The sequence below is a fragment of the Nelusetta ayraudi genome, unplaced genomic scaffold (genome assembly GCF_046127955.1).
Source record: "Nelusetta ayraudi isolate G7.1 ecotype Tasmania unplaced genomic scaffold, CSIRO-AGI_Nayr_v1 ptg000142l, whole genome shotgun sequence".
Classification (NCBI taxonomy): Eukaryota; Metazoa; Chordata; class Actinopteri; order Tetraodontiformes; family Monacanthidae; genus Nelusetta; species Nelusetta ayraudi.
In genome coordinates, this window is record NW_027466192.1 from 106,178 (window position 1) to 126,506 (window position 20,329).

Consider the following 20,329-nt stretch of genomic DNA (forward strand, 5'->3'; position numbering starts at 1 on the left):
GAAATGAGTGAAACTGGGTTTGAAACAGGGGTGCCCATTAGGTCGGAGAGAGAGAGAGAGAGAGAGAGAGAGAGAGAGAGAGAGAGAGAGAGAGAGAGAGAGAGAGAGAGAGAGAGCTTTAAGAGTGGAGTCCTCGTCACTTACAGCAGGTAGAATGGTTCAGGCAGGAAGTCAATGATTAGAAAACACGGTGGTTGTGGTTGATCTTGGGGTGAATTCCAATTCCTCCCTTAACCCTCAATCTCAACCCTCAATCTCAAAAATGCGCGCTCCCTGCTAGGTGCAAATGCTGTCCCGATTCTAAGAACGTCCCCGTTGAGGGAGGAGATTAAGGGCTGTATCGCCCTCAATATTGAGATTCTCCGGGACCACCCTTGGCAGTGAGGGCTACCCAGAAGGCATTGCGTATTTTCGCCAAGACATCTTCGAAAAAGAGGGCGACAAAAAAGCGAGCTACAAATGGAAGTATTTTCTTAGTTAATAAAGATATAAATATTACAAAACCATTTTATTGTCTTAGTTTAAGAGTTTTTTATGGATTATTGACATCGTTGTTGCGTAACATTTTTATTTTTTTTACTTTACGATGTTTGTCAGCCGGACCGGCGGTCCCGGCTTCACGTTACTTGTGTACCTCGTTGTGTAGCGACGGAGGACTTCTTCTATTTCATCGTCTTTTTCTTCTTCTCCTTCTTCTTCGTCGTTGTCGTCTTCTTGACAGACTGGACTTAGCTTTGGCGTAAGGCAGCCCCCCACAGTCTGAAGACGTAACTGCACTTAAGGGGTGTCCCATTTCTAAGCCCTTACACTTATTTTTGAGGGCCAAGATTGAGGGCCAAAGATTGAGGGTTAAGGGCGAGGGTTGAGATTGAGGAGTTAAGGGAGGAATTGGAATTGGCCCTTGGTCATAATGTCCGATGTACTGAATTTTGTTTTGAGGCCTCGCTCGGAAAATACGCTTCAAAGTCACGCACAGCAGAAGCACCGGAGATCCTGGGAGATGCTGCTAGCAAAACATGTGCGTTACACACACACACACACACACACACACACACACACACACACACACACACACACACACACACACCGATTGTATAGTAGGTAGATCTTTTTGACTTGGTCATTTTAAAAGTAGCTCGCATGTTGAACAAGTGTGAGCACCCCTGGTTTAAAGGTACAGAGTGTAAAATCCTGCCATCTGGTGGTCAGATTTCAGCGCTCATTCACTCACCCTCTCTCCTTTGTTGAGTGTCAGATTCTAAAGTCGACTTTTGACTTTGATTCTCAGAGTGATGACACCCTGGAAAAACTCTCCATCATTATAAACTCTCCTTCATTTCTTCTTTATTCAGGTTGTGGAGGTGCAGTTTGTCAAAGCTCAGCTGTGATTGGCTGCTCTCAGCTCTGAAGTCCAACCCCTCCCACCTCAGACACTTGGACCTGAGTTGGAACCACCTTCAGGATTCAACAGTGAAGGAGCTGAGTGGTTTTCTGCAGGGTCCAGACTGTAAACTGGAGACTCTGAGGTCAGTTCACCCTCTTCACTCTACAACCTCTATCACTCTTGTTGTTGTTGTCATGATTTTCACTTCACTGCTGTTGGAAATTCTATTTGCAGTCACTGCTTTGTGTTTGAATTGTATGAAATTGGGTGGAAAGGTACAGTGTGTAAAATCCTACCATCTAGTGGTCAGATTTCAGATTGCTTTAGTGTCAGATTCTGAAGTCAACATTTCACTTTGATTTTCAGAGTGATGACACCCTGGAAAAACTCTCCATCATTTCTTCTCTATTCAGGTTGTAGAGATGTAGTTTGTTAGAGCTCAGCTGTGATTGGCTGCTCTCAGCTCTGAAGTCCAACCCCTCCCAACTCAGACACCTGGAGCTGAGTTGGAACTGCCTTCTGGATTCAACAGTGAAGGAGCTGAGTGGTTTTCTGCAGGGTCCAGACTGTAAACTGGAGGCTCTGAGGTCAGTTCACCCTCTTCACTCTACAACTGCTGCAGTTATTGTTGTCATGACTTTGAATTGAGTTTGTTGGAATTCACTTTGATTCCATTAGAAATGTGTAAAACTGGTTTTAAATTACACACACACACACACACACACACACACACACACACACACGTATGCGCACATACGCACTCACGCACGCGCGCACACACACACACACACGCGTGCGCGCACACCCAACTGTGAATGACACTCTCCATCATTTATTCCGTATTCAGGTTGGAGAGGTGCAGGTTGTCAAAGATCAGCTGTGGTTGGCTGCTCTCAGCTCTGAAGTCCAACCCCTCCCACCTCAGAGAGCTGGACCGTGCTGAGAACTATCTTCAGGATTCATCAGTTAAGGAGCTGAGTGGTTTTCTGCAGAGTCCAGACTGTAAACTGGAGACTCTGAGGTCAGTTCACCCTCTTCACTCTACAACTTCTATAACTCTTGTTGTTGTCGTCATGATTTTCACTTTACTGCTGTTGGAAATTCAATTTGCAGACACTGGTTTGTGATAGTAATGAATGAAACTGGGCTTGAAGGTACAGTGGGTAAAATCCTCCCATCTAGTGGTCAGATTGCAGATTGCAGATGCTGAAGTGGACATTTCACTTTGATTTTCAGAGTGATGACACCCAGGAAAAACTCTCTATCATTATAAACTCCATCATTTATTCTCTGTTCAGGTTGTGGGGCTGCAATTTGTCAGAGCTCAGCTGTGATTGGCTGCTCTCAGCTCTGAAGTCCAACCCCTCCCACCTCAGAGAGCTGGACCTGAATATGAACCCCCTGAAGGAGTCATCAGTGAAGGAGCCACTGATGGATCTTGTCTACAGCAGTGACCATCAACTGAAGAGTGTGAGGTCAGTACTGGTTTGGAACCATTGGATGATGGTTCCAGCACCAAAGCCAGTTGATCCCACAGCAGAGGTCCAGTGTTCCCAGTCACAGTGTGAGAGGAGGAGGATGGTGACGTCCAGCTGCTCCTCATTCATCCAACATCTGCTGCCAAACTGCTTCTTCTCTCAGTTCACCACCCAATTATTCATCAGTTCATCTTCATCAGGCCTCAGTATCAGTCCTACACTCCATGGTCACATGACCTTCTGATGTTCCACACTTGACATGTGACTGAGAGTCTGCTTCTTCTCACCAGTCACTCCATCATCTCCATCAACAGTCAACGTCTGTGTGATGATGCGTTCAAGGACCGTGAGTCCTGACTCCTGCTGTCTCTTCTTATCTTTGCAGGTGATGGTGAGGATGAGGAGAGTGAAGAGGAGCGCTCCATCTACTGGTGGCTGACAGAACTACAACCAGTGGAGCCAAACAGCAAGCTGCACGCACCAACACTGTGTGGGCGTGTCACGACCTTTGACCCCAGTGCAGCCTGGTGGCTGGCGGACTGCTTCTCCCTACAAGCTGCTGTGGTTACTGGGAGAGACGTCCCAGAAGCCACTGGTGGAGCTGAATCCTCAGTGGAAGAAGCAGGACTTGGAGCAGCTGCTCAGTGAAGGCAGCAGCAACACAACCACTGCTTCTGCTCTCATCATCCACGGCTGGAACATCTCAGCATGAAGGTTCCACACATCAACAACACACTGCTCTGCTCTCACTTCAGACTTCTATAACATCTTCATTTTCAAGGTGAAAAATACTTTTCAAGAGACTTTATTTCTGCTTCATGATCTTAAATAAGGAAATCATGTGGAAAAGATAAAGTGATTCACAACACCTGTGATGGGAACTCAAATCATTATTGAATCATAAGTAAGACAAAAGAAGTTTCCCTCAAAATAATTCATGGTTTTGATGCTTGCCAGATGTTTGTGTGGAGATTTCAGAAGGACGTCAATGAATCAGAAGGAAACCAGATCATTTATTTTATGTGATTATGTTATATCATCCTAACTTTGTTACTAGCTCAAACATTATATTTCAATGATTCAATATTCTGACAATAAAAGCCATCACAACCTCTGACCTGTGTAACCTTGACCTCAACTGACGTTTCATTTCTGCTGCTTTAACACTTTGATTATATATCTCCTGAAGTCCTGCCATGGGGATTCTCCGTATCTGAATAACTTGTGTACTCAAACCTTCTGTAGACCATACCCACTTCTCCACTAGGTCTCAACATAAACCACATGAATCAATGAAAATAAATCTGACTTTTACAAACAAATCCAATTCAGTTCAAATATAATTTAAATAAAATAAATGATACATTATAATTAATCACCAACAGATAAATCAATGCTGGATATGAGGTGGTTTGCCCTCTCTGGGTCGGTGGGGAGGCCCTGCCTCAGGGGGAGGAGTTCCAGCATCTCGGGGTCTTGTTTAGGACGCCTCCCTGGGGAGGTGTTCCAGGCATGTCCCACCAGGAGGAGACCCTGCTGGAGGGACCAGGTCTCTGGGCTGGACTGGGAAGCCTTGGGGTCCCGCTGGAGGAGCTGGAGGAGGTGACTGGGTCCAGGGAAGTCTGGGGGTCTCTGCTGAGGCTGCTGCCCCCGAGACCTGACTCCAGATACGGCAGTAGAAGATGGATGGATGGGTGGATGGATGGATGGATGGATGGATGGATGGATGCCAGGTGATAGAACATTTCATAAAAACAGACTCTGCATTATAACTTCTATTACACTCTAAATAACTCACTCCAATATAACTGCACTCGTCCTTCTCTCACATTACATTGGATCACAATGACCAAACAACACAACAAAGACAATGATCCAACTGTACTGCCACATCCAGACTCAGTATAGGTCTGTAGGCCTCTTGGACCTTCATGTGAACCACTGCGTGTTGACTGGAGGTGAAACATGGCTGACTGCTGTCCTCCCACCTGGACAATGCAATCTCACTTTCAATCTCACAGCCACTAAAAAACCTGATTGTGATTGAGAGGTCCTCAGCAGCCAATCACTGTTGGGAGTCCAGCCTTCAAACACTCCTCCTGAATCCACAGTCACATCTGTGAGCATCTGGAACTTTGGCCCTGATCCTCCACACCACACACCTTGGGATGACAGCGTCACCTACCTGGATCCTTTCAGCAGCCAGTCCATGCTCTGACCCGTTTCCACTGTGGCCTGTTGGCTCATCTGGACCGGAGTCTGGATCATCAGTGTCCAGGTTCATGGAATCTGTCAGAGTGCCGCCGTCCTGTCATGTAATGATTTCGATTTGTCATGTATGAATTTCACCATGGTTTTTTTTTTGACTCGGGGAACAGTTAACAGGCCAGTGCCAGAAGACCTAGGATATGATGAAAGCAGGTCAGTTAGATAAGATGGGCCAAGACCGTTGAGACATTTAAAAACTAATAAGAGAACCTTAAAATCAATCCTGAAGCGGACGGGGAGCCAAAGCAGCGACTTTAAAAGCGGTGTAATGTGTTCCCTTCCTCTGGTCCTAGTCAGCACACGTGCGACTGAGTTTTGTAGTATTTGTAGACTGTAAACACTCTTTTTGGGAAGACCAGAGAGCAGGGCATTGCAATAATCTAGTCTACAAGAAATAAAAGCATGCATTAGCACCTCCGTGTTGGCCTGAGAGAGGAACGGGCGGATTCTGGCTATTTTCTTTAGATGATAAAAACCTATCTTTGTAATATTTTTTATATGTGGAACAAAGGTGAGCTCAGAATCAAAAACAACGCCCAGATTCTTTACAAATTGCGAGGGTTTAAAATCCCAACGTTTTGGTAAAAGTTCCTCTCTCCGGCCTTCAGGACCAATAACTAAAACCTCAGTTTTGTCCTGGTTAAGCTGTAGGAAATTCTCTGCCATCCATGATTTCATATCTAAAATACAGTTTAAAAGGGCATCAATTGGCGCTGTGTCATCAGGAGACACGGCAATGTACATTTGTGTATCATCAGCATAGCTGTGGAAGCTGATGCCGTGTTTCCTTACGACGTCCCCCAAGGGAAGCATGTAAAGATTAAAAAGAACCGGACTTAAAATTGACCCTTGGGGGACCCCACATCTAATTTCATGCATTCTGGAGGAGCACGTATCCATACTTACAAAGAAACATCGATCTGTGAGATAAGAACGAAACCAGTTAAAAACAGTACCTGACAGGCCCACCAGGTTTCTGAGTCTATTTAATAAAATATGGTGATCTACTGTATCAAAAGCAGCGCTTTGATCCAGTAGCACCAAGACTGTCAGCTTCTGAGAGTCTGCGTTACACCTGAAATCATTGACGATCTTTAAAAGGGCTTTCTCAGGACTGTGGTTCTTTCTAAAACCAGATTGATAATTCTCTAAAATATTGTTTGTATTTAAAAAGTAATTTACTTGGTTAAAAAACAGTTTTTCTAAAATCTTACTTAAAAATGGTAAGTTGGATACAGGTCGGTAGTTATTAAAAATGTTTGGATCCAAGTTGCTCCTCTTCAAAAGGGGCCTCACCACCGCCGTTCTAGAGGCAGCAGGGAAAACACCCGTCTGAAGAGAGCAATTGACAATATATAAAATCTGCTCCTCAAAGAACCCATAAAGTGACTTTAAGAGTGACGTGGGAATTGGGTCTAAAAGGCAGGCTGTGGGCTTTACTTGGGAGAAAACTCGACCAAGTGTCCTTGCATCAACTAGAGCAAAACTCTCCAGTGTTTCCTCAGATAAAAGTGGTTGTCCAGATGTGTAGAAAAATTGATTTTGATTAATTAAAATACTGGACCTAATGACATCAATTTTACTTACAAAGTGGTCTGCAAAATCCTCACAGAGGGCATCTGTTGGTGTCTGTACGTCCTGATTAAAATTTGTATTGGTTAAAAGATTGAAGGTAGAGAAAAGAAATCAAGGGTTTTTGCTATTGTTTGTGATGAGGTTGGAGAAATGGGTTATTCTTGCCTGTTTGACAGTTTTATTGTAAGATTTGAGTAGATGACGAAATGTTTCATAATGGACAGTGTTACGAGAGTTAACCACTAGATGGCAGCCAAGTTCCATGCAATATGCAGAGACATCTAGTGCGAGTTGATGACGTTGGCTTCCGGGTGTTTTACCTGATGAGCACTGTTCTAACCATAGATATATACAGAAGGCGAGATGTCTTATCCGCGCTGCTGGCCAATGGAATGGAACGTCCGCACTGGCGGCCATCTTGCCACAGTCACCTCGCTCCGCCCCTCTCACTCATAACTGTATTCTTCTTATGTATTCTTATTGTGCATGTTCTTTTAAATAGCCCTAAATTGCTCTATTTTCAACCGAATTTCGAGCGGTTTGGTTTGTTACAAAGGTTATAAGCATAGTTATGATACTGCATACTTATTAATGATTTATAACCATAGGCTTTCATGTGAAAATAGCAAAAACACGCACACACCCGTATTTAATAAAAACATATATGCTAAACGCTAAACTAAACAAACCAGCACTAAATCGTAACATTAATCAAACAGCTCCAACAATATCTTACAGATGAAATGTGATCCTACAAGCTTTTGTTTGTGGACAGCGACGATTGCTGCAACCATAAGCGGCACAGAAGTTCGGCATTTTTTCAGTCACCGATTTCCTGTAGAAACCATAATGCATGATGCTGTAGCAAAGCAATCCAATTGTAAATCATTTGCGAATTAAGTTAAATGATATAGAAAAAAAGCTATTCTGTCTCTCCATATGTCAAATTGCTTGTTTTATTTACACCTACCAATCCTAATCCCTTTTATCACAACAAGAAAAAAGACGGACTGTAATCTCAGGTTGTCACCGTTCGACTCTGAATCAAACAGGTGGGGGATGAGATATCAGCAGCTCTAGTTCATTGATCACCGTGTCTCTGCTGCATGAACTGATGAGACTGCGTTCATGCAGCAGCAACGTTATAGGAAACGCACCTCAGCAAATAACTACAACCGACACCACAAATATTGTATGTGAACAAAATAGTAGTTTGTCCTGAAATAGCTGTTGGCTAAACTTAACTTAAGAAATGAAAATCTTAGTGGTCTCAGTCGTATTAACTTGTGCAGATAGGCTGCCATAGCACCATTGTGTTTTTTTTCTAATAGAAAGCTGCACTCTCAACATGTTCAACCATCCAGAATTATTGCTACGTTATGAACGTTTGTAAGAAAGCAAACCGTGTGCAAAGCCGTCAAGTTTTCAGCGAGATCAGAGTGTTAATGTTTGTTCAGATCACTCACGTTCCCTCACATTCACTACATCAGACAGTGACTGCCTGACTGTGGAAAGATGGCGGCCAGTGTGGACGTTGGATTCTGCGCCGTGAGACATCTAGCCTTCTGTATATATCTATGGTTATAACTAGCGGCCATACAATAAAAGTAGCGTATCTACAAAGATTGCGTGACTGTATAAAAGAAAGAACGAAACATGGTGTCAGAAGCGGAAACTTAACGCCGCGGCTGAAGACAGAACAACAAGGCGCTATAAAGGCTGGACGTTTTTTCAATGGAGCTAAACTGCTAAGCTAATACCTGACGAACCATGGCTTTTTCGATTCCTGTACCAGACGCAATGGACATGAAGGGCGACGTATATAACAACTGGACATTCTTTAGAGCACAATGGGAAAACTATGAGATAACAACGTAACTGGACAAAAAAGAAGCAAAAGTAAGAGTAGCCACCCTGCTTACAGTAATGGGCAAAGAATGTCACATAATACAAAGACATCTTCACATGTCAGCGGAGGACAGAGACAATCCACAGAAGAATCTGGATGCACTACAAAAACACTTTGAACCTTCCAGAAATGTAATCTACGAGTGCTACGTATTTAACACTGCACAGCAGAGTCAACATGAGTCAACAGAGCAATATGTTGCAAACCTGAGAAAGCTAGCAGACAAATGTGAATTTGGTCCCCTGCGAGATGAATTGATCCGTGACAGATTAGTGCTTGTGACTAAAAATGCAAGTACACAAGCACTCATGTTACGTGAATCAGAACTCACACTTGCCAAAGCAATAGACATGTTTAGAGTCAGCGAACTAGCACAAATTCAAAATAAGATAATAACTGGTGTGGAACAGGAGAATGTACACTTTGCACATGACAAACGCTCAGAGATGCGCCCCTCATTTGCACCTCAGCATAATTACAAAGAGCATATGGGACATGCAAACAAAGATAAACGCCCAAATAATAACCTCTGTCGTTACTGTGGAGCAGTGCATGACAGAATGAAATGCCCTGCATTTGGCGTCATCTGCAAAGCCTGTGGAAAGAAAAACCACTTGCCACTGCAAGAGTGTGCAAACAAGCCCAGCGCAAGACACGGGTGAACTTTCTTGGAGAAGACAGAGTAGAGGAGGAAGAAGAAATGGAAGAGGTGTGGTTCCTATCAAACATAAACGCTATGGAACAGGGAAACGAGAAATGGCTTGTCAACCTCAAAGTAACACCGTACATGACTGAACCAGTATCATATGACCCTAGCCATACAATCACATGTCAATTGGAAACAGGAGCCACAACCAACGCCATAAGCTTCAGAGATCTACAGCTCATCACACAAGATGGTAATCCAGACATACCAGCCAGCAAAGCCACCATTAAACTGTATGATGGGTCACAAGTGAAACTAGCTGGGTTGTGTCACCTCAAAGCTGACCATGATGGACAAACACACGACCTGAAGTTTCAAGTTATACACACGTCACAAATGCCTCTGCTTTCTGCAAAAACATGCAAAAGACTCAACTTGCTATTTCATACACCACACAGATATGTCATCTACAGCGGTCTCACGCAGCACAACAGGGACAGATATGCATTTCACAACCACCACAGAGGACATCATCTCAAAATACAACAACGTGTTTGAAGGCCTTGGCTGTCTTCCTGGTGAACTACACCTCGAGGTGGACCCCGACATTAGGCCTGTGCATCAGGTGCCACGACGAATTCCCATTCCGCTCAAACACAAAGTCACTGAAGCCAATACGATGCATGGAGAAGAATGGCATCATCAAAAGAGTCACAGAGCCAACACAATGGATCAGCAACATGGTTGTCATAGAAAAGCCAGGAAAGCTGCGCACCTGCATTGATCCCAGCGCACTCAATAAAGCTCTACGGCGGTCACACTACCAGATGCCAACAATAGAGGAGATACTTCCAGACATTGCAAAAGCAAAAGTATTCTCCGTGCTTGATGCCAAAGATGGCTACTGGCAAGTCAAACTTGAAGAAGAGAGCAGTTATCTGACCACCTTTTGGACCCCGCTTGGCAGATTCGGGTGGCTAAAGATGCCTTTCGGCATAAAACCAGCTGCAGAAGAATATCAACGCAGGCAACATGAGGTGTTGCAAGGCCTGACCGGTGTAAGTGTCATTGCAGACAACATTCTTCTCTACGGCTGTGGAGACACTTCAGAAGAGGCACTAACTGACCATGACAGAAACCTGACTGCCTTGCTGCAGAGGGCCAGGGAGGTCAATCTAAAGCTCAATAAAAAGAAGCTGAAACTAAAACTATCCAGTGTCCAATACATGGGACATCTTCTCGCCACAGAGGGCCTTCGCCCTGACCCAGAGAAGGTGGCAGCGTTTCAACACATGCAAACACCCACTGATGTTAAATCGCTACAGAGATTCCTGGGGTTTGTAAATTATCTTGCCAAATTTCTTCCTCATCTCTCAGATGTGTGCGAGCCTCTCCAACGCCTGACAGATAAGGACGTGGAGTGGACATGGCTATCACAACATGAATCTGCCGTTGACACTGTGAAGCAATTAATCACATGCCACCCAGTACTCAAGTACTACAACCTGCAGGAAGAAGTCACACTACAGTGTGACGCCAGCGAGACAGGCCTAGGTGCAGCTCTTCTCCAGAATGGGCAACCTGTTGCATTCGCCTACTGAACAGAGATATGCGCAAAGGTGGTGTAGAAGCAAGGGAAGGATCTTCATGTGGCAGATTTTCTGTCGAGGACTTAACAGCCAAACACACAGCATGCCCACATGCAAACACCTGCCACCATCTATGCCATGGGCCTCACCACCGAAGACCTACAACGAGTCGACCACCTCGCAGACACGAATATTTCAACAGCTACACTGGAGTCCATTAGAACTGCCACAATCAAAGATCCACTATGTTGTGCACTGCAGACTTACATATTGAAAGGGTGGCCCACAGCTACACAAGCAGTAGCTCCAGAACTGCGACCTTTCTACTACTCTGACGACTGGGAACTAGATGAACTTTCAGACACAACTAGTGATGTTCTCTCTGACACGGGGCTTCGAACCACGCCCCACAACTCGGTAGGGTTTTTTTCTGAAGCACTGCTCCGGAGCTTGCTTCAAATCACGTGACTGATGACGTTTGAACCACTTCACTGCTTCATTCAGACTGAATCAGCTGGCTGGTTTGGTTCAGTGGGCGAGGCTTTGAAAGACTGGCAGGTCTCAGTTGAGTTTAAAATGGATGAAACGGCGCAATGCGTTGCCTATCTGGTCGATACCTTTTGGATTGATTTGATCAGCTTTCATATTGCTTTCGGTTTGCTTTCTTATTGCTCTGCAACGGAACCAACCAGGAAGAGATCTCAAGTCTGGGAGCACTTTTAAATCGTGCCGCCGAACAAGGTCATTTGTTACAAGCGTATTACTCAACTTATTCATACAATAACAAATAAAAGCCCTGAAAATGCTGAGTCAGCTGTGCGCCGGTTAAAATCTGAGTGTGCAGCATTGTTGCAGAATGTACCGCATGAAGAGGAGCCACCATCTACTTCGAGAGCACAGCCAGAACCAGCTGCATCTTCCCAAGGTACAAAAATTATAGAATTTGGATCAATAAACTTTATTTGTATTTTTTCATGTACGGACTAAACTTTATCTAATGTTTCATTTTCAGCCATTGACCTGTGGAAGCTGTTGGAGCGGGACGCTGAAGAAGCGAGGGCATCCAGCAATGCTACTGCTGATGCCATAGTGGAGGTGCAGTGTTATCACAGGACCCTCTGGTGTACTGGATGACACACAAAGCTGTATACCCAAACCTATACAAGCTAGCAAATGAGTACCTGCCTGGCAACACCAGCATCCTCTGTGCCCTGCGAGAGGGTGTTTTCGAAAGCTGGGGAAATAGTTTCCGAAAAGAGAAACACCCAAGCACCTTAAGCCCATACACCCCATCTGTACATAAAATATATAGAAAAAAAAAAAAAAATAAAATATATATATATATACACATATATATATATATATATATATATATATATATATATATATATATATATATGTACATATATATATATGTATATATACATACATTTTTTCCTTTTTCTTTTTTCTATATATTTTATGTACAGATGGGGTATATATATATATATTCCCTGGTGGAAGATGACTGGGACAACAGTCAAACAGACAGCAGACTCGAGCACATAGTTGGTGACAGGAGGGAAGGGGCTTCAGAACTAGAACGGGCTCCAGTGTTGACTGATGTGCCAAGTGTCCCCCAATCTGGACATTTAGGCCTCAAGCAGACCAGAACCAGATCCAACATAAAACCTCCTGAGAGTTACCGCAAAGACTTTGTTGTTTAAACTTTCTGAAGAAGGAATGTCATCTCTTGTTTATTTCTGTGCCACTTTGTTCATGTGGACTGTTCATTTTTTTCTAATGTTTAGGAGAGTGAACTAGTCATTTCTGTTTAACCTGTAGCCAGCTATTGTTGTTGCTGGCCACGTAACTCTCATCTGGTCACTATTGTCCATTTTCAACTGCTTTCTTTCCATATGTTAAAGGAGATGTTACGAAAGTTAACCACTAGATGGCAGCCAAGTTCCATGCAATATGCAGAGACATCTGGTGCGAGTTGATGACGTTGGCTTCCGGGTGTTTTACCTGATGAGCACTGTTATAACTTGCGGCCATACAATAAAAGTAGCGTATCTACAAAGATTGCCTGACTGTATAAAAGAAAGAACGAAACAAGGACAGGAGTTGGGGAAAGAACACCTCACCCCATCAACAACCACAGAATCAACGAGGCAAACGTCCCTGTCACTGTCCCGCCACAAGGGGCGAAACGTCAATGAATGGTAGTTCATGGTTGATGACCCTGCAGCCGACCCGTGGGCACCGAAAGAAGTGCGACAGGCAGCAATGCCAAGCAGGAAATGTCTCCTACCTGTACATTTACAGTAAGTCATAAAATAGCTATATTGCATTTATTTTTCAGTGTTTTAAGAGTCCTTTCATTAAAAAGCTAAATACCATGAAGACACATATTTTGTGGAAACACACCCACTCCCACATTCAGGTGGAGGTCCTCCACCCCCGCGAGATGTCCCGGTGTTGAAACTGTAGGAGGCGGCGACTCTCACTGGAAGTGTCGGGACTGTTCTTCGCTGTAGGGGAGCGCTCCTCGTGGAGCAACTCTACTTCCGGTGTAGGGAATGCGTTATGCAGCGTTTTCTTGCTTTGCATCGCTCCTCTGATGAAGTGAATGTTTTTATGTCCTGCAGCGTGTTGTTTTTTGTTTGGTTTTTTTGCGTTTGCACCACAATCCTTTTTTTGTACCGTTTTAAACTTGTATTTGTGTTTGTGACTTTGCGTCGTTTCCGTGCTCAAATACGCGATTGTCCCGTATTTGGCAACTAAAAAAGCTGTCCCGTAATGAACTGAGACGGGACGCACTTGACTTTGTCTCCACTCCGCCGCTCCGGCAACCCCAGTGTCCACGCTGAGAACTCTGTCCTCCGCAGTTCTTGGCATTTCGGCTCGCATTCCCAGAGGTGGGCAATGGGCATTCATTGCTGAATGTTTTAAAAAGCTTCTGGCGCGTGGTGGTGGGGTTTAAAGCGGGTGCACTGGGCTTGGACATTAGCGCAGCCGGAGGAAGAACCCTGGTTGCGGGTACCCGTTCATCGGCAGGTGGTGCTGTGTGTGCGTGATGGTTGTGCGTTCACCGCTTGGCTGTTAAAGCCTGGAAACTTTCTCTGCCTTTTGGACTCATACGGTGCAGCTGGAAGAAAAAGAAAAAAATCATCATTCTGAAGGCGTAGCGGTGCGCCGCCTAATAAAAGCTCTAAAATTATTAATTAATACGTTTCTGTTGAATTTTATTTTATGTGCTACATAGATTTCCTTGTGCGCTGAGAATGTGCAAGTAGTGCGCGATTGCGCAAGCAAGCAGCTTAGAGGGAACATTGGTTATGATGCAATAAAGTAAATACACTGTGAGTCAGTAAAGTACCCGTTCTCTACTTGTTCTGTAAAATAGTGGTGTGTGTGCGTGTGTGTGTGTGTGTGTGTGTGTGTGTGTGTGCCAGATAAATATCAGCTGTTTCCCACATTGACTGATGTGCTTTTGAAACTTTGATCTTGTCTTCATGGTGTTGACTTTCTAAATGTCTGTGGTGAATACATGGAGAACAAGCAGAGACTTTATCTGGATTGTCTTGTTGCTTTATTGCTTCAATTCAACAGTTGATCATTGACTTGACATTGTTATGCAGTATAGACTGATGGTATATTTCATGACTTATTGATTGACTGTTGTCACATTGAGCCAACAAGGAGAATCAAAAGACAAAATTCTCTCACAATATTTACATGCATTCATCTGATTGTTGACAAACGGATCAACAGTCAGAAGGTTGATCAGATGGATGAGTTGTTGAAAGGTCAAAGGTCCAGAGTGGAAACAGACCTCAGCTGTGTTTCCACAGTAATAAAGTTGTCATGTGGACTAATGACACATTATTAATCTGCGGGATGAATGGGCTGCAGAGGAAGAGAAACAACGTGGCACAAACATCCAGCAGGTGGACAACAGTCACCAGGAGCACCAACAGGAAGTGGCGTCCAGGCCCCGCCCACCCTGTGATTGACAGCCGGAGACACTGGGCAACAAACGTGAAGACAGAAGAAGAATCAAAGGTGAGAATTCAGCTCAGAGTCTCTCTGACGACTTCAGTCACACTTTCATCAACTCAGCTGAAGAACCTGAAGGAACATAAAGTCCAACATGTAGCGGCTGAGTGAAGGAGGTCTGGACTCTGTGGAGGAGCTCCATGGTTCCAGAGACGCTGTAGAAGGACAGAAGACCTGCTCTGTGGTCCAGGTGACCTGAGACACGAGTACTCATGTTGTTGTGACGAAACCAATATTCACCTGGGTAACAATATAAACTCCAGGATTTGTCATTTGCTGTGTCTCAATTCAGGTTCTGCACCCTTGAGGCCGAGTGTCCTCCGTCTGAAGGAAGCGTTCTTAGAGTTCCCAGCCTAGAAGGACGGACCAAACCCCGCCTCCCCGGTAACCACTCGGGACGGTCTAGCCTTCGGCGTATTTCCTCGTTTCGTCACCGCCGTTCCCTCTGGCTGGCCAACCCCGGAAGTGACGTTTCTATAGTATCACGCTAACCATTGGTTTGCCATCTAACGATGCCGTTGAATGTTCAAATAAATAAAATCCTACCTTAAAAACTGGATACTTTATGTGAAACGTCAATATTTAGATTGATATGTCGTGTCTTAACCAGTACATGCCGCTAATTTCAGCTGACTTCCCAGGATCCCACGATGCTTTGCAGCAGCACGCAAAGCATCATGGGATACCCAAGTACGCAAAGGATAGTAGCGGTGTATTCTTGGAATCGGCTAAAGCGAGTGCGTATTTACGAGTGCGCATTTTGAGCGTCCTAAACGCCCTCGGGAATTGGGACAAGCCTTCGCGCAGTGCGATGACGCAACTTCCTTTCAAAATGCGCACTTCAAGGATGCCGAGGAACCTGAATTGAGACACAGCAATTGAATCCAAATCTACTTTCCTCTGACCTTCCTGCTCTGCCAATGTTCCTGTAGGCCACTGCTACACCAACCCCCTAAAATAAACCACAGAAGTCCCTCCCCCTTCTCCACTCAACCTCCCAGTAACATCGTCCAGTCAGACCTTCTCTACTCAGGACCTGCTTCTTGTCAGTGAATCTGTCTGGATGATCACAATAAGACTGAACTTCCTCCATGAATGTCACTTTTCTGTTCTCCTCAGATAATAACAGACGTTTGTGCACTGTGCAGAACTTGCTGTATTTCATCTCTCAGCTTGGTCCAGCTGCTGCCACGTCCTCAAAGTATCTCAGAGGACGGATCTCCAGGCTGGAGGAGTCTGGAGACGCACTGAGTGCTGGCAGTGAGGAGAACCTGTGGAGAAACTGGCTGTGGTCCAGTGTGTGTGAGATCTTCCCCAGCTCAGCGTCTCTCCTCTTCAGCTCCATCATCTCCTGCTCCAGCTTCTTCTCAAGCTCTTTGACTCCACTCACTGCTGCCCCCTGTGTGGATCTGACCTGCTGCTGCACCTCAGAGCGTCTTTTCTCCAGCAGACGGATCATCTGGGTGAGGATCTTCTCGCTGTCCTTCACTGCTTTATCAGCAGAGCCGTTGATGGACTCCACCCCCTTCAGGTCTTCCTCTGTGTGCTGGATCTTCTGCTGGATCTTCTGCCTGGTCTCCTCCAGCTCTCTCTGCCTCCCAGGCCTCTGTACTGCTGCTGACACTGTCTGATGACCTTTATGTTCATCCATACAGCATAAAGCACAGATGATCTTCTGATCAGTGCGGCAGAACATCTTCATCACCTCATCATGACGAGGGCAGATGTTCTCCTGGAGCTGCTGGCTGGGTTCCACCAGCTTGTGTCTCTGTAGGGGAGCAGCATCACGATGAGGCTGGAGGTGAGAGTCACAGTAGGAGGCCCGACAGACCAGACAGGACTTGAGGGCCTTCAGTTTCCTCCCAGTGCAGACATCACAGGCCACATCTCCAGCTCCAGCATAGCAGTGATCAGCAGGAGCATCTTGGAGTCCAGTCCCCAAGATGCTTTATTTAGTTAGATAAAAATGTTTCCTCCCAGCACAATATGTATTTGTTAATTTAACTCACATTCCTGCCATCATCTTAACACAATTCAGTGTCACTTTTAAGTTGGAAAAGCATAATAATTAAATTACTTAAATGGCACATTTCAAGTAAAACAGTTGCTATTTAGTCTATTTGTGGTGGTATGTGAGTTATACTTCCCATAAAAAGACTTCCTTTTACATCAAGAATATTTAAATTTTTCATCGATGACTCCCAAAGAGACAGACATATTCTGTCAAGTTCTAACCTGAAGACCACTCTGTCTGGTCCAAAAACAATTATATTGAATTGAGAGCAGCTGTTCTTATTCTCTCTTTTTTGAGAGAGATTTGCTCAGATTTTCAGTTGACCTGTTGATTTGATTTCTCTGATTAAAATTAAAACAAAGTCTGATATTTGGCAGCTTGTTTAATTCTTATACATAGGTATAAAATACATTTTTTATAATAACATTCACGAGTTTTCGTTGTAAAAGTCATCATTTTCATATACACAAGTTGGACATCTAAAAGTATCAGTATCTGTATTGGTATCGGGATACTAGCCTTGGTATCACCTGGTATCGTATCGAAAGGAAAAATAGTGGTATTGCACATCCCTACTTCCACACACACACACACACACACACACACTATACTGTAAATGGCTGCAGTGTCCTTTACAAAAGTGCTACAGACGTCATTCAAACATCCAAGTGTTTGTCTCATCAAGACCTATATTTTACATTTGACAGCCACTTAAAAAAAAATGCAGGTCAAAAATATGCATCATTTGCATACACAGGCATATGATGATTAGACCTCTTCTCCCTCTTTGTCAACACACAAATGCCTGCAGTTTCCTTTAGAAAAGTGCTACAGATGTCATTCAAATACCTACGTGTTTGTCTCATCAAGGCCAATATTTTACATTTGACAGCATCCTCCAAAAAAAAAAAATGGAGGTGAGAAATCTGCATCATTTGCATAGACTTCTTTCAGCAGATGTCGCCGGGCGTCGGCAGAGGACGGGGGTCAATTGCGGGCGTCGACAGGGGTCAGGCGTCACTGGGGGTCATCGGGCATCACGTCGGCCACGGCGGCTCAGTCCCGCAAACGCTGCTTGCAGCTTTAATTTATGAGTTTATGATTATTTTTTTTACCCTGTGCATCTTTTGTTTTGTTCGTAGTACTTGTCATTGCTCCAACACGAGTAAACATGTTGCGTCCCACTAGATGGCGCATTTGCCTTATTTACAAGCACCACGGTCATCGGAGCTGATCGCTGCCACTCTCAGCAGCGTGCGTCTACTAAGGTCTACTAAGATTCCACAATCTATTACACCTCGTGAGCAAAACAGGCTACAGGTAAAATTAAACATCTTCAGTTGAGCAACTCAGGCAAGTTAAACTGATTTAAAAACAAACAAACACTATAATACTAGGAAAAGAATCGTCTATATGTCAATAAATACAACAGATTGAGTATTCATAAAAAAAAAAATGCTTACTTTAAATAAGAAAATCCAACAAACCAACAAGTGCAACACTAAAAAGCAAACCAACAATTAAAATAATGCTTAATTGCCTTAGCTTCGTCCCACACTTATCAGCTTAGCTACTAAGAATAACACACATTATTCACCTGGACAGAAGGAGGTTCTGAGGAACGTGTTGGTCCTGGAGCTTCCTGGTCAGGATGTTCGGGAGATCCCTCGGGCTCAATGTCTGCAGCGCCAACATATTTTAGAATTGCTCCTGCAGAAACAAAGCTCACTAGATCATCAAGCAAAACAGATCAGAAGCACATTTTCCTATTTTATTATTACAGTGATGTTGCAGTAATATAGGAAAATTAAAAATTTATTTGTTTTTAAATTAAACATTATGATTGCAGTGTCCCTTTAAAGCTTTTACCCAATTACAAAACTGTCACTTTTAAGAGTTTTTGGCATTACTTTACACACTGTACTAGTTAAAGTAATAAAACTAAGATAAATGACCCACTGTCACAACAGTCTAAAATAGTCAACACCATGCCAAATAAAGTATTTCCATAAAATATTTCTTTGAATTATAAAACAGTAGCACATTTCTAATGAAGGGCCTACAAAATACAAACTAAGCTTAGTAAATTCATCCTAAGTTAAGGCTAAAATAACATTAAGAGTCAAATATGTGAGAGACAACTTCCACTGAACAATAACAGGGGACTGACTACAACAACAACTACAACATGCCCTCCCTCCCTGTTAGAATGTGAATGAACGGGTGTGGAGTCAATCAGTCATTCCCATGGCAGGATAGGCCAACTTGACAGGATATGGTCAACTTTCATAAAACAAACAAAAACGCTGATTCATGACGAACAAATATTAGCCAGCCAGCTAACATTTAACCGACGCTAGCTAGCTGGCTAGCAGGACAAATAAACAAACTTTGGGGGGGGGGACAACAGCGTTTCACCTCCACCTCTCCAGCCCACATCACAAACAAATAACTTACCTTTCCCCTTTGCAAGTTTTTATTGATCAGTTTTCTTTTCCTTCCGTTTTTCCGCACCGCTGGGATAAGTCCATTTTGATGCCATTATGGTGTCTGTTTGTTTTTAATCCTCTCGCTAACGGGAACAAATGGTAGCTATCAATCATTCACATCATACCTGTCGGCGTCGCCGGCCCGCTACGTCACAACCTGCGTGACAGTGCGGCAAGCCCCCAGAGTCCAAGATGGCGTCCCATTCCTTTCAATGAAGTTGCTCACCCAGCGCATGGCTCCCAAAAACCTTTTGACTTTCGCATTGATGGGATAACAGAGCATGCGCAGTTGTGTCAGTGTGGAGATCGTCACTGACAGACGTGCGCGCTCACGAACCGTACAAAATTCAACATGGAAATGAATGTATTTTTTACGGAACAACTGACGATTGTTGTTTCAAAATTTTATCAAGAATGATTATTATTATTATTATTATTATTATTATTATTATTATTATTATTATTATTATTATTATCATTATATTAATAAAATAGTATTATTATAATAATATACTATTATTTGTGTATTAAACAAGTGAGCAATGTGCCACTGAATAATAAATGATAATTCTTTGAAGCAACTCTCTATGGACCATAACAGCACTGCCACACATATTTTTTTAATTAATAACCTCTTTGGAAAGCAGACAAAGTAATAAAATGATTGGTCTATTTATTTCATCAGAACTAAAAAAATAAAAAATAAAAACTCAACGATCTTGAAAGTTCCTCCCTTTCTCTTGCACCTGTCGATGTGTGTAGCTAACACAAATTTGCAAATATTTTGTCGTCCTCATGGAATTAAACAGTATACCATGTTAATTTATCAGCGAGTGCTCTCTCTTTTCATGCAATTCATCACTCTTAACATGTAATGCTGAATCATGAAAGCTATGGAGCAAAAAATAATAATTACATAAACGACAAGTGAAATAA

General features: G+C 43.6%; 1 protein-coding gene across 1 annotated transcript in view; it reads left to right on the forward strand.

Moving 5' to 3' along the window:
* Positions 1–2,307: 2,307 nt before the first annotated feature.
* LOC142879701 (uncharacterized) overlaps positions 2,308–20,329 on the forward strand; it is a gene marked incomplete at its 5' end in the record, with an annotated part of 111,592 nt that continues 93,570 nt past the window's right edge. The window contains one exon of the mRNA XM_076013111.1: positions 2,308–2,405. Within this exon, the coding sequence (XP_075869226.1) occupies positions 2,308–2,405 (98 nt within the window). The remainder of the gene's footprint in view (positions 2,406–20,329) is intronic.